This window comes from Podarcis gaigeae, assembly GCF_964106915.1.
Source record: "Podarcis gaigeae genome assembly, chromosome: 12".
NCBI lineage: Eukaryota > Metazoa > Chordata > Lepidosauria > Squamata > Lacertidae > Podarcis > Podarcis gaigeae.
This window is the reverse complement of record NC_139688.1, coordinates 11,165,411-11,180,215: the sequence shown is the minus strand read 5'-3', so window position 1 is coordinate 11,180,215 and position 14,805 is coordinate 11,165,411. Positions and strand designations below refer to the sequence as shown.

General features: G+C 45.7%; 1 protein-coding gene across 8 annotated transcripts in view; it reads left to right on the top strand.

Annotated features, from left to right (window-relative positions):
• The window catches only part of XYLB (xylulokinase), a 116,672-nt gene that overhangs the window by 7,383 nt on the left and 94,484 nt on the right, over window positions 1-14,805 (top strand). For 7 of the 8 annotated variants that reach the window (XM_083704186.1, XM_083704188.1, XM_083704190.1 and 4 more), the window contains exons 4-8: window positions 2,929-3,009; window positions 3,894-3,980; window positions 6,186-6,314; window positions 8,820-8,885; window positions 12,333-12,405. In XM_083704186.1, the coding sequence (XP_083560312.1) occupies window positions 2,929-3,009; window positions 3,894-3,980; window positions 6,186-6,314; window positions 8,820-8,885; window positions 12,333-12,405 (436 nt within the window). The remainder of the gene's footprint in view (window positions 1-2,928; window positions 3,010-3,893; window positions 3,981-6,185; window positions 6,315-8,819; window positions 8,886-12,332; window positions 12,406-14,805) is intronic. The other variant, XM_083704189.1, reaches the window with a different exon arrangement.

The window sequence follows — 14,805 nt, the reverse complement described above, 5'->3', positions numbered from 1 at the left end:
AGCAGAGTGTTTTCAGGATTTTCTTTCCTCTCTGGATTCTGTCTGCTTTATTTATGATACTTTGCTAATTGAGGGGTGGGGCTGAAGATGCAGAAGCTGAGGTAAAGCTGTCCCCATCACTGTCCCAGGAATGGCTACTCGTGATCAATTTGTCTTCTATCAAAGGTTCTTAACAGCACCACTTAAGCACCACTTTAGCTAATGGGGCCTCTCGCTGCCGCCGTGCCGCTGGAGCACAATTTCTGTTCTTATCCTGAAGCAAAGTTCTTAACCTGAAGCACTATTTCTGGGTTAGCAGAGTCTGTAACCTGAAGCGTTATGTAACCTGAAGCATATGTAACCCAAGGTACCACTGTAATGAAAAAGAAATACAGGCAGCCCGCCATTTACATGTGTTTGATAGGTGTACAACCATGTATGCGCGCATCGCACCAAACCCACAAGTAACCTGGAAACATCTTAAAGAGCTCACTGAAGCATCACTCAAAGGGTGGAACAGGGGCGGAACTGGGTGTTTGCAGGCTTTTTAAATGGGATTCAACTATATGTGATTTCGCTGATGTGCATAGTGCCTCGAAACATAAGCCATGCAAAACTCAGAGGTTGCTACACACACATGGGCACACACAGTTCTCAATCCAGAGAACCAAGAGGCATAATCACAGTTCAAGCACACCTTCCAACCAACCACAAGCAGGTGAGAGGTGTGGCTTGGGGTGTTGGTGGGATGGCCTGGGGAGAGCCTTGAGGGGTGGCTAGAGAAGGCTGGGAAGATGTCCTTCAGTTCCTGGGCCTGAAATTCCCCCCCTCAGAGGTGCATCCACAGATCTTGGCCTTCTGAAAAACCAAGAAGCTGCTTGCTTAGTTTACAGTGTGCAGCTGCTATAAGCACATTGTAACCAGGCTAGAATGATAGCGTTTCTCACCTTGTGTTGAGGGTTCTTTCTTGTTCTTCTGAGAAACAGACATCTGAGAACGAAGAACATTTTAATCAAGTGAAACATACACTTTTCTGAAATTGATAAAGAAATGCATAAATTTTCTTTTAGGCACTGCCTGTCTGCTGGTGCAAATCTATTTTGCCGTTTTCACACTGGCTGCGCTCAGCTTAGTCCAGCAGATGGTTGAACGTCAGCCATGTGCCATGCAAATCTGCACAGCAGAACTGCCCAGATGTTAATATGGCCACTTTCCCAGCATGTGCCTGCTTTCAAGGGTTGTGCTGGCATGATATTGTTCTGCGGCACGTTTCCCCTATGATTCAAGGCATATTTGTCACCTCAAAGTTGAGCAAAGTTGGATAGCTCAGTTGGTAGAGCACTAGACTCTTAATCTCAGGGCTGTGAGTTCAAGCCCCATATTGGGCAAAAGTGTCCTGTGTTGCAAGGGGTTGGATGGCAGGACCCTCTTGCTTCCTTCAGATTCTATGGTATTTTGGTGTGTTTTATGTGGAGAAGAAATAAAAAAGGTGTAAGGCTGGTAGGGGAGGAGTGCTTAACTCTTCATTTCCCACAGAAACTCTACTTTTCCCGCCAAAGAATCCCAGATCCACGTCTGTGTGATATATGCTGGTCTGAAAACCCCAGGCAGCTGCTGATGGTTGGAAATTGTAGTTGAAACAGTCAGGTTGGGAAACATATGTGGTATTTCCCTTCATGCCTCTTCCTCTGCTGCAAATTGCCACCTCCCAAAGGCATTTGCAAAAGAGAATAAATTGTTGGATTACAGTAATGTTACATGCAGATTCATGGTAATTAAGATGGAAATATTTAATTTATTCAATGGCTTTTGATTTGTTACTCTAACCCTTTCAACTGGAAAAAGGACAGCAGGCTTAAATCTCTATTTCTGCACAATTTTTAATTCAAGTATTTAGCGTTTGCAGTTTGCAGTTTTTCAATTATGGAAGAGGCTTCCTGGCTGTGAGAGATCAGAGGGATGCTTCTTATAAGATGATGCCTGCTACAAAGCAAGCATGCATCATCGTAGAAACAAAGAACATGTGCTTTTTGCTTCAGAACTGCTGGCTTGTTTGTTTTTTGCATTCAAGTTTAATAGATTGTGCTGGAATCCTAACCCCACTTCCCTGGCAGTAAGCCCCATTGAATTACCGTATTTTTCGCCCTATAGGATGCACCATCCCATAAGGCGCACCTAGTTTTTTTGGGGGGAAATAAAGGGGGAAAAATTATTTTCCCCCCAGGCACAGGGCTGGGGTGGGGGAGGTCTGAGCTTCCCCCAACCCCAGTCCCCAAACAGGCAGCTCTCTGCAAGCCGTGGGAGCCCAGCGCTGGCTTCCGCTGCTTGCGGAGAGGTCCGCAAAGCCTGGACGCGCTGAGCTCAGCGCGCACAGGCTTCGGCATGCAGGCAACTCTCTGCAAGCAGTGGGAGCGCTCCCACTGCTTGCGGAGAGGTCCGCGAAGCCTGGAGAGCGAGAGGGGTCGGTGCGCACCAACCCCTCTCGCTCTCCAGGCTTCAGCGAAAGCCTGCATTCGCCCCATAGGACGCACACACATTTCCCCTTCATTTTTGGAGGGGAAAAAGTGCGTCCTATAGGGCGAAAAATACGGTAAATATAACTTACATCTGAGTATATCTGGTTAAGATTGCACTGTTAATTGACTGAAATTAATAGATGAAGATTTATTCATCTGAAGGTTGTATTTGTGATGTTTAGTTTGGCCCTGAAGATTAGCATGTGTACTAAACTTGTTTGAAGGTTTCCCCCCTCTCTTCATCTGAAAAATGCTTTTATTCAGCATGCTAATCATTTCAGTTTCTCGAGAGACCTTCTACTGATTATCCAATTCTTCCATTTTCCTTCTCTGTCACTGATGACAGGAATCTACCTATTTAATTCTGAAGCCTGTTGGGATTCATAATTTCCTGGAGTGCAGCAGTCAGTCTTGATCATGTTTGTTCTTCTAGGCCCTGGATATGATCTTGGAAAAGATGAAGTCTTCTGGATTTAACTTCTCCGGAGTGAAAGCTTTGTCTGGAGCTGGGCAGGTCAGTTAAAACTATAGGGGTGTGTTTGTGAGAGAGTGGTAGAACCTTTATTCTGGGTTGCATGCGCAGGCAACAGCCAATTGACATGCTACCTCGCACACATGCATCACACCAAACCCAGAAGTGACTTTAAGAATTGCAAAAACAGCCCAGAAAGAGCCCAGAAAGGGCAAAAAGGTGTGAAAACAGCACCTAGCAATCCCATGAACCATTGCAAGTGGAATTCCAGGAGCCCTTGCACTGACCGTTGAGGCCTGTGGAGAATAGGGGTTTGAGCAAGGAGGTTTAGAAGGTAGAACGGGAGCGATCTGGGAGTGTTCCCCTGCCTTTGGGGAGCCTCCATTACCGGCATGATTTGTGATAAAGAAAATGGCCTTGAATTCAAACTTATTTTATTATCCTTAAAAGGCACCATTAAAGGTAAAGGGATGCCTGACCATTAGGTCCAGTTGTGGCCGACTGGGGTTGTGGCGCTCATCTCGCTTTATTGGCCGAGGGAGCCGGCATACAGCTTCCGGGTCATGTGGCCAGCATGACTAAGCTGCTTCTGGCGAACCAGAGCAGCGCACGGAAACGCCGTTTACCTTCCCGCCGGAGCGGTACCTATTTATCTACTTGCACTTTGACGTGCTTTCAAACTGCTAGGTTGGCAGGAGCTGGGACCGAGCAACGGGAGCTCACCCCGTTGCGGGGATTCGAACCGTCGACCTTCTGATCGGCAAGTCCTAGGCTCTGTGGTTTAACCCACAGCGCCACCCGTGTCCAAAAGGCACCATTACTGATGTTCTAATAGCATGCAAGTGTATTTTAAATTTGGTGGAAATCCAGCTATGAATCTTAACTTGCCACTCTGCTTTTATTTTATGCTTTTGCTCTCTTAACAGCAACATGGAAGCGTCTACTGGAAAGAAGGTGCAAACTCTGTTTTACTAAACCTATTGCCTGATCTTCCTTTGCATCAGTCCCTGAAGGTAACTTATCTTAGGAGCTTGGAAGGACGTTTAAGTCCAGTCTTGCTCACTGACCCTTAGTGGCTCGCTTTCCCAACTCCTTGCTGACTTTAGAAATAATTGAAGCATGCTTTGCATTCCTTTTAGCAAAGGATAAGCACAAATGATGATGCAGACAAGATGCTTTCTTTTTCTTCCTCTGAACAAGAAGTGTATAACAGTGGTGGGTGTATGAACAGGATGCCTTTAAAGCCTTTGCTGTTTGGAGGAGCCAGAGGACAGCTTGCATGGGCAGAACCAGTACCTGCAAACTCCACTGCTCAGGGAACGGCTCCAACCTTCTAGTCTCAGTGGCTCATCACATGCTGAGGCCATGAACATAACCTTGGTTCCTGGTTTCTAGAACTATATCTGTTTTCCTGGTTCAGGAAGGCTTGGAGCTGTTAAGGGAGTTGCTGCTTCATCAGCAAAGCTGCTCAGGCTGGGAGCTTACATAGGAGCTGGAGGTGTCACCCTTTCCTGGCTCTCGGACAGATCTTGATTTGGGCAGGTGCTTCCATACGCTTCTACTTCCCAAGTAGCCTCATGTGCAGCGATCCAGGCATTTCACTGGCAGCTCTGAAGCTCCTGCCAGTCCTCCGCTTTTGTGGCCCTGTGGGTGACGAAGGGGGTTCTGAGAGCCAGCCAGGAATCCAGATGGTTGGGGGGGTGTCTGGATCTAGTGGTTCCTCAGGGTTGCAGGTGGTGCTGAGATCTGCTGGAGAGTCCTGCTCCATCTGCAAAGACCCCAGGTCTGGATATGGCTGAACTCTGATGCTCTGGCAGCTCCTAGCATGATGGGTGAAGTTCCTGGCTGAGTATGGGTGTCAGGAGCTGGAGTCAGGTGAAGGTCAGTTGTAAAACAATAAAACACCCGGCTCTTTATGAATGAAGCATCTCTTTATGAATGAAGTTAACTCTTCATTCAAAGAAACTAAAAGAGCACAGGCCTAGTGATCGCAACAACCCTTCCCAGTAGATTCCCCAATGAAGCAGTTGTGAGGACTGTAGGTCCGCACTTTCCCACTGCTCTCTAATGCTCCTACCCCAGTTCCCAGCAGCCTAAGACTCCACCGTCTTGTCTCTCTTTGCTCTGCCCTCTTCATTTCTCTACATGTTCTGGGAGACCAGGGAGGAGGGGAGCTGGTGACAGCAGCAGGAGGAGACTCCCTGGATTCTTCAGCAACCTGCCTCTACTCTGTTACCTGGCCCTGCTCGTCTCCTGCCTTGGAGTCTGGACTGCTCTCTGCGACAGCCTCTTCCTGCTCACTAAACCCTGTTCAGCTCCTCCTAGTCTGCTCCCTCTTCTCCCTCTGGCCACGCATTGTCATCCCACCACCAGTCCCATGGCTCTGAACCTTCTTCCCCTGGGGGTTCCCTTTGCGGTTCCCCAGCTGGCGCCTCCCACCCCTCTTCTGCATCCATGACATCACATTTAAACCAGGTTTCCCCATCTGCATCATCCAAATCCAGCCTTTTCCTTGGGTCCTAAGTACTTGTCTCATAGGAGAAATGCATTTCCCTCCTCTATTGATGCTGCCAAAGAGGCAGACCTTTTCCCTTTGCAGGCTGACACATCTTGCTTCATTTTGCGCTGCCTCGGGCTATGAAAGGAGGCAGTTCCTGCCCGGCTGCATCTGCTTCTGACCAGAGAGTGATGTAGCGAAAACTTTTTTGGCCAGCTATAGAGACTTGCACATGGTCTCTTCCCTCTTGTAATTACATGTTGGTATGCAAAATAGTAAAGGTAAAGGGACCCCTGACCATTAGGTCCAGTCGTGGCCGACTCTGGGGTTGCGGTGCTCATCTCGCTTTATTGGCTGAGGGAGCTGGCGTACAGCTTCCGGGTCATGTGGCCAGGATGACTAAGCCACTTCTGGCGAACCAGAGCAGCGCATGGAAACACCATTTACCTTCCCGCCAGAGCGGTACCTATTTATCTACTTGCACTTTGACGTGCTTTCGAACTGCTATGTTGGCAGGAGCAAGGACCGAGCAACGGGAGCTCACCCCGTCGCAGGGATTCGAACCGCCGACCTTCTGATCGGCAAGTCCTAGGCTCTGTGGTCTAACCCACAGCGCCACCCGCGTCCCATGCAAAATAGATCTGTGCAATTGTTCCTAAACCAGCTTGCTGGTTTGGCACTGACCACTTTTCTGACATTGCTTTTTTCTCATCCCCGATAGTCTTGCTTTTCAGTTAGCAACAGCCCTGTTTGGATGGATTCCAGCACAACTGCCCAGTGCTGCTCTCTGGAAAAAGCTGTTGGAGGGGGTCAGAAACTTGCTGAGGTCACCGGTTCACGAGCCTACGAGGTGAGAGCTGGGAAGAGAGACTAAAGTTTGGCTTTTGAGGCTGTTCTTGGAAGTGAGAACAAGTCGTTCCAAGAGGTTTTTGTGTGCGCCAAATGCTAAGGGCACAAGATTTTAATATGTGATATTTTAGTGTATTTTTGGTTTCTGTGGAAGCCGCCCAGAGTGGCTGGGGAAACCCAGCCAGATGGGCGGGGTACAAATAATAAATTATTATTATTATTATTATTATTATTATTATTATTATTATTCCCACTTCTTGTATCTTCTCTCCTGCTCATACACCCATGAATATGGTCTTTGGCTGAACAAAGTCTTTAAATTATTTTGCTGTTAGGATAAAATGGGCCGGGCAGACTGTTGCATTGAGCTCCTTGGAGGAATAGCAGGATAAAAAATTAATGAAAGAAATATTTTTCTAATTCAGATAACAGTTACAGTTAGGGGAATCATGATTACGCTCTCTTCTCTAAAGGGGAGTGCATACCTCCTATTGAGGGGTGAAAAACCATTTTGGCCTCATTGGTCAGATTGGGCCAACTTTGACAGGGGGGCCTAGTTCCCCACCTGACAGCCATCTGATGCTATGATGATAGCAGGTGACTGACAGGTGGGCAGTTCTGTCTACCTGTCAGAGTTGTTCTACGGGGGTGGAGAGAATGATCTACTTCATCTACTCTCTACTCTTCAATTGATGGGCAGGAGCGTCAATCCTGCTCTCTGCAGGGGCCTGCTTTGCTAGTGCTTTTCTGAAATGTGCTCGTGAAGCAACACCCAGCAGGACTGAGTCCCGCCCCTACTGATCTTGGACCTCTTGTGGGGGGGGGCGTCAAGAAAGGTGCATGAGCTGGAGGTTCCCCACAGGTTCCCTAGATTTCTATGCTGATGTTAAGACCCCTACCTGAGAAGTACAGTGGTACGGTACCTCGGGTTATAAATGCTTTGGGTTACAAACTCCGCAAACCCGAAAGTAGTACCTCGGGTTGAGAACTTTGCCCCAGGATGAGAACAGAAATTGCACGGCGGCAGCAGGAGGTCCCATTAGTGAAAGCGCACCTCTGGTTAAGAACTGTTTTGGGTTAAGAACAGACCTCCGGAACGAATTAAGTACGTAACCCGAGGTACCACTGTACTGTACTTTTCCGTGTATAAGACTAGGGTTTTTTACGTTAAAACAATGTAAAAAAACTGGGGGCATCTTATACACGTGAAGTGCAGAGGGGGGGACACGGGGAATTTTTTGCTGCCTCAAGCAGAAGATTGTCAGCGGCGACAGTGCGGCTGTTTGCTGCCATGGCAATTGGGCGGGTGATTTGAAGCCGTCAGCGGCAAACGGTTTGATGATTGGTTGCTTCTGCATTGCATGCGATCAGAAGTGGTCTGGTGGGAGCGTTTGTCTGGCGGGTGAGCGTATTTAGGTAAGCGCCCTAAAAGCTCAGCACCTCTGCACAATCCATAGCTGTCAATTGCCCCTTATTTGGCGGGAAAGTCCCTTATCCCAGCGCCGTGTCCCACTGCTGTCCCTTATTGATGATGTCCCTTAAAATTCCTGGGTTTCAAAGGAAGCAGCTCCTCTCCCTCCCTGCCAGCCAGGGAGGAGGGAGGCTCCAACTGTGTTGCTTGGCTGCGTTGCTCACCCAATAAGGAGTCTAAGAACGACTGGGAGGTGGAGCTGGCATGCCTTGTGCCGATCAAATCGGCCACGTTGCCTGGGGACTTGCCATTGCCCAGCACTTCCCAGCGGAGAGGTGACGGTGGTTTTCCTTGCTGCATCCCCTTTACCGGGTTGCTGCGCTGTGGGAACCACCACTTGAGGCTTTGTTTGGCTGCTGGTTGGGCTTTTCTGCCTTTGGCTCGGAGGGGCTCAGAAGCCAAACATACCTGTGCTCTGAAAATCCCTTATTTTGGCTGCTGATCCCTTATTTCCGAGGCTGCTGGTTCCTTATTTTCAAATCTGTAAGTTGACAGCTATGGTGCAATCTCCCCCCATTTTCTCAGTTTTTAGACCCCCCAAATAGGGGGCGTGTTATACACGGGGGCGTGTTATACATGGAAAAATACGGTAAGTCAGTTTCAGGAAAGGTCCTCGGCAACTTTAATTTGAAGCTAGTGTGGATCTAACCAGTCTCCTTGCTGAGTTGTACAGACTGAATGACTTTAACCAGTTAAGAACTTGAGGCGATTCCTGGATCGCGATGGGAGTCTGCCTAGCCAACCAGCATTGCACATTCCGTTGATCCATCATTTCTGGAATGTAAATTGTGGCCAGGAATTCTCTTGCTGCAGTTTTCATTTTTCTTCTGCTATTTCGAAAGGCGAGCAGAATTATCATAATGAGCCGATGCATAATAGTCTGTTTTGTGCCTATTGCAACCGAAAAACAACTTCCATCATGCGTCAGACAAATTAAATACCCAAAGTGCAGCGTCCTAAACTCATTATGCCGAGTTAATGGTTATTGACTCAATTTACAGTTTGTGTTCCTAAGCATTGGCCTGTCTTTTGCAGCGTTTTACAGGAAACCAGATAGCGAAGATTTACAACCAGAACCCCGAGGTCTACACACACACAGAGGTGGGCTAATCTTCAGTTCACTTATTGGAAATTGGAGCTGATTTTTGTTTTGCCTAGATATTTTGGAGAGGAACTTAGTTGCGCAAATTGTACTAGCATAAATAAGGTAACAGTTAAACAAACAAATTCTCACTAAATGGAAAATGCTTTGTTTTTTTTGGAAAAATACTTAGCAAGAGCTGCTGCTGAAATGTACATCCTGGTGGTATTGGCTTCATCCCCAACCATTTTGTTAAACATGGGCAATGCCTGGCTTTCTGACTACCAATCCATATACTTAAAACATTTTTATACCAGGCTTCATTCTTTTTTACGCGTTCAAAGTTGTGTACAATCCATTGTTGTTGTTTAGTCGTTTAGTCGTGTCCGACTCTTCGTGACCCCATGGACCAGAGCATGCCAGGCACTGCTGTCTTCCACTGCCTCCCGCAGTTTGGTCAAACTCATGTTGGTAGCTTCGAGAACACTGTCCAACCATCTTGTCCTTCTCCTTGTGCCCTCCATCTTTCCCAACATCAGGGTCCAGGGAGTCTTCTCTTCTCATGATGTGGCCAAAGTATTGGAGCCTCAGCTTCAGGATCTGTCCTTCCAGTGAGCACTCAGGGCTGATTTCTTTCAGAATGGAGAGGTTTGATCTTCTTGCAGTCCATGGGACTCTCAAGAGTCTCCTCCAGCACCATAATTCAAAAGCATTAATTCTTCGGCGATCAGCCTTCTTTATGGTCCAGCTCTCACTTCCATACATCACTACTGGGAAAACCATAGCTTTAACTATATGGACCTTTGTCGGCAAGGTGATGTCTCTGCTTTTTAAGATGCTGTCTAGGTTTGTCACTGCTTTTCTCCCAAGAAGCAGGCGTCTTTTAATTTTGTGGCTGGTGTCACCATCTGCAGTGATAATGGAACCCGAGAAAGTAAAATCTCTCACTTCCTCCATTTCTTCTCCTTCTATTTGCTAGGAGGTGATGGGCCCAGTGGCCATGATCTTTGTTTTTTTGATGTTGAGCTTCAGACCATATTCTCTCCTCTTTCACCCTCATTAAACGGTTCTTTAATTCCTCCTCAATTTCTGCCATCAAGGTTGTGTCATCAGCATATCTGAGGTTGTTGATATTTCTTCCGGCAATCTTAATTCCTGCTTGGGATTCATCCAGTCCAGCCTTTCGCATGATGAATTCTGCATATAAGTTAAATAAGCAGGGAGACAATATACAGCCTTGTTGTACTCCTTTCCCAATTTTGAACCAATCAGTTATTCCATATCCAGTTCTAACTGTAGCTTCTTGTTCCACGTAGAGATTTCTCAGGAGACAGATGAGGTGACCAGGCACTCCCATTTCTTTAAGACTTGCCATAGTTTGCTGTGGTTGACACAGTCAAATGCTTTTGCGTAGTCATTGAAGCAGAAGTAGATGTTTTTCTGGAGCTCTCTAGCTTTCTCCATAATCTAGCACATGTTTGCAATTTGGTCTCTGGTTCCTCTGCCCCTTTGAAATCCAGCTTGCACTTCTGGGAGTTCTTGGTCCACATACTGCCTAAGCCTCCCTTGTAGAATTTTAAGCATAACATACCTTTTTTTTAAAAAAATAATAATTATGCAATGAATGTAGTCAATAAAATCAACTCGCAGCAATTTTAAATGCTTATCCAAATAAATACTTTTTTTTTTACTGGGTGCTGGAAGGATTGCACCCAAACTTAGGGATGCCATCTGTGTATTCTAACCAGTTAAGAATTCACCTGATATTCACAAGTTATTTATTTGATTGATATACCGTCCTTCATCAAAAGATCCCAGGGTGGTGTATAACATATAAAACATTTTACGGCGCATCAATAATGAAATCATAATAACAGCCATAATAACAATCCCCCCTGGCTTTAACAGGCCATAGATTATTTAATGGCTAAAGGCCTGGGTATTTCCATAACTGTTAAGCTTCATACGGCAGAAAGGTACAGTTGATAAATGCACAGGAGACTTTTTATGCTGCTTAATAATCAAACTGTCTAAGCAGTCTGCATAAAATATTCATTAAAATTACCAGTGAAATCAGATGTTAGTTAGGTAGCCTATGTTTCCCACCCCCAAACAAAATAATCAGTTTTTAAAATATACATTATAAAATAAAGTTGCATATTAAAATACATGTCACAATTACATGGGTGGGCAGGCATGCTGGAGCAGGAGAGGCTTTGGCAGGCGCTGAAAACAGTAATACCAAAGTGCAGGTACTGCAAAACTGAAGGACTGATTCCTTGCAAGTGCAGAACAAAAGTTGGCCCCTTTGCATCCACCTTTGGCCTACAGCTGTGCCCAACAGGGTTCAGTATCTATATCAGGAGTCAGCAAACTTTTTCAGCAGGGGGCCGGTCCACTGTCCCTCAGACCTTGTGGGGGGCCGGACTATATTTTTTTGGGGGAAATGAACGAATTCCTGTGCCCCACAGATGCATTTTAAATAAAAGCACACATTCTGCTCATGTAAAAACACCAGGCAGGCCCGATAAATAACCCAGAGATGCATTTTAAATAAAAGGGACACATTCTACTCATGTAAAAACATGCTGATTTCCGGACCGTCGGCGGGCCGGATTTAGAAGGTGATTGGGCTGGATCCGACCCCTGGGCCTTAGTTTGCCTACCCATGATCTATATGGTATACTGTATACAGTCATACCTCGGGATAAATACGCTTCAGGTTGAGCGCTTTCAGGTTGCGCTTCGCGGGGACCTGGAAGTAACGGAGCGCGCTACTTCTGGGTTTCGCCACTCGCGCATGCACAGTCAAAATGACGTCATGCGCATGCGCGGAAGCGGCGAAACGCAGCACGCGCGGATGCGCTGTCGTGTCTTACGTTCTGTTCAGTATGTGAACGGGGCTCCGGAACGGATCCCGTTCGCATCCCGAGGTACCACTGTATAAGGAAATGAAGAAGCTGCCTTATACTTGCTCATGATGCTATTCAGCATAGTCTGGCACCATCTTCAGGTTTCTGGTCAGAGAGAGGTCTCCTGGGCCACTTGCTACCTCTTTGCTTTTACTGGAAATGCCAAGAGTTGACCCTCTAGACCACCTGCAGGCAAAGTGTATGCTTTATTGAGCTTTGATCTGTCTTCCCTGAATTGGTTATGTTTTGGAGCATAGGTCCTGATTTTTCACCCTACTTGCATTTTGTTGTTTTGCCCCCCTAGTATAACTGCAGAGGTGACCCCCAGCACCCTATTGCCTTTGTATACTTGGGCCAAAGCCACTCTTTGGGAAGTTCAGCACCCATAAGCCCTACTGGTCAAGAATACTTTTTTAGTATCTGTCTAACTCTTCCATTGAAAGTGGAACTTTAAAAATGCTTTTTTTTTTTTAATTGGAATGAGCCCTTGATCTGTTTGTAAATCAAAACGAATGTATTTTGCGTCGACTTTCTCATTTCCCTTTTCTCTTCCAGAGGATCTCTTTGGTCAGCAGCTTTGCAGCCTCCCTTTTCCTAGGGGCTTATGCTCCCATTGATTACAGTGACGGTAAGTGACTTCTAGGCTTGTTTGTTGGCTGTTTAATGTGCTCAACCTGAGTCAAAAGGTCTCTCCTGACCACTGGGAGTGAATAAATGGACCAGCAGGCTCACCTATTTCCTTGTGAATGAAAGAAGTTTTCAATAAAAAGTTTTAATACCCGAAATGAATAGAGCATGAATAGAGCAATAGTGCTTCTGGTAAAGCAGATCAAACATCAGAGTTGAAATTGGGAGCCTAGGATTTACTTCCTGCTCAGTCATCAATTGGGTAGCCTTGGGAAAGTCTATCTTGCTCAGAGACTGTCTAGATCAGAAGTAGGGAGCGTGTGATCATCTGCATATTGTTGGACTCCAGTTCCCATCATCCTTGACTATTGGCCATGCTGGCTGGGAATGAAGAGAGTCCAGCATTATCTGGACAGCCAAAGGTTATTATTATTTAACCACGAGGTGGGGTGCAGGGCATATAGGCCAAGCCAGCTAAGGAAGTTTTGGTGCTGTTCCCCAAAAAGCCCAACAACTTTGGGTGACCTAATAATAATAATAATAATAATAATAATAATAATAATAATAATAATTTATTATTTGTACCCCGCCCATATGGCTGAGTTTCCCCAGCCACTCTGGGCGGCTTCCAACAAAGATTAAAAATACATTAAAATGTCACACATTAAAAACTTCCCTGAACAGGGCTGCCTTCCTAAAAAAAGCTCAACATCTCTTTTAAAAAGTGGGGGTTGCTATGCCGATGTTATATACCGCTGTGGAGATCACACAGGGTCCCCGGACATTTGATGGTCTATTGATCCCTGTGCCACCACTGTGATTGCTTTCCCTCTGCCACCAACCCGTTTCTCTCGGGTACACACAGAGTCCAGACAGTTGTTAACATTAAACCAAATAAGCAAGTTTATTTTATAAGCCTGAAGAAGTTTATGGTTTCAGATAATTTTTCTTGTCAGTTTCTTAAGCTTAGTTCCTATACTGGCTTATACCTTTCCTAATAACTGCCAACTGATTATCCCAACTGTCTATCTGTCTCCTCCTATCAGTTTCTCTCACTCTCTCACAACACAACTCGACCAACCCACAGACTTATCCTCCCTCTTCCTTCTCCAACTCCCAACTCTCAACTGACTTTCATACAACTCTAACTCCTCCCCTTGGGTTCCCACTGGCCAATCACTTCACACTCATTTAACCCTTTCCTTATGACCCACCTAGGAGGCAAATGCCACAACCGCCCTTCATCATAAGATGTCAGGGCAGTTCACAGAATAAAGGTTCCCCATCCCTGCTCCTTTCTATCCTCTCCACACTTCCCTTCTTAGAATGACTGTGACACCAAAGTTATCTGTGTTTAATGCAAGCCAGACTTCCTCTAAAGTAGAGTTTGCTCGGTGTGAATCATGGATAGCATTAACCATGGTTCACACTGCGACCAGTACAATAGTTAACCATGGTTCAAGGTATTGCACAAGAGAGAAGAATGGTGGAAAGTAATTGAAGGGAAGGGAGCGTTCCATCCCCTGGTGTTCTCCTGAACTCTTCAAAAATTGGCAGACGATTGCGTCTGCCGATGTAGCATGCAGCTGCAAACAAATGGGCACGGCGACCTGTGCCATATGGAGCCATATGAAGCAGCCTTCATATGGATATAACATGTAACTGGCCCTCAGCAACTTGCATTTTGCATGGTCTTTCTCATGTTTTTCTTCAGAGATAACACATTGTTCGAATAATGATCCCCTTCTTCATTTCTCCTTGGTTTATAATATTTGGGTTGTACAGGCTATAAAGATACTCAGTCCAGTTGTTTAGCCCTCCAGTAGAACAGATCCTTTAAAAAAAAATCCAATAAGCTCCATCAGAAAGTGTGTGTGTCAGAAAAGCAAATCTAGGATGATGTTCCAGTTCCAGGAGGCACAAATCTTCTTCCTGTAAAATGTTTTGCACTTTGTTGATTGATTTTTTAAAATGTGCCAAAAGCTATATTAGAATGACAAATGATTTCCATTTATACTGTGTGGGGTTTTGTTTTTAAGTGAGAAGCTTGAGACTAAACAACTTAAATGTGTCATTTGATGTATCACCCTTTACAAGTGATAAAACACTAAAACTTTTGAAAACAGCCATTCTGCTCGCACCATGGAGATGCCTAAATTTCACTCTCACCACAGAGATGTCTTACTTTCATAGATAGTGACTTGCATAAGTCATAAAATCCATGGAGTAGTTATTTGACCTAGCTCTTCGTGTCCAAAAGCAGCTCTTTTTCTACTGTGCTAATAGCCTATTTCTAATAATTTAAGTTGCAAATGCTTTCTTGCACTTAAGCAGCAGAACACAGAATGAAAATACTTACATTTACCAATAGCCAAAGCAATGGGGCAATGGCGCAGAAGAC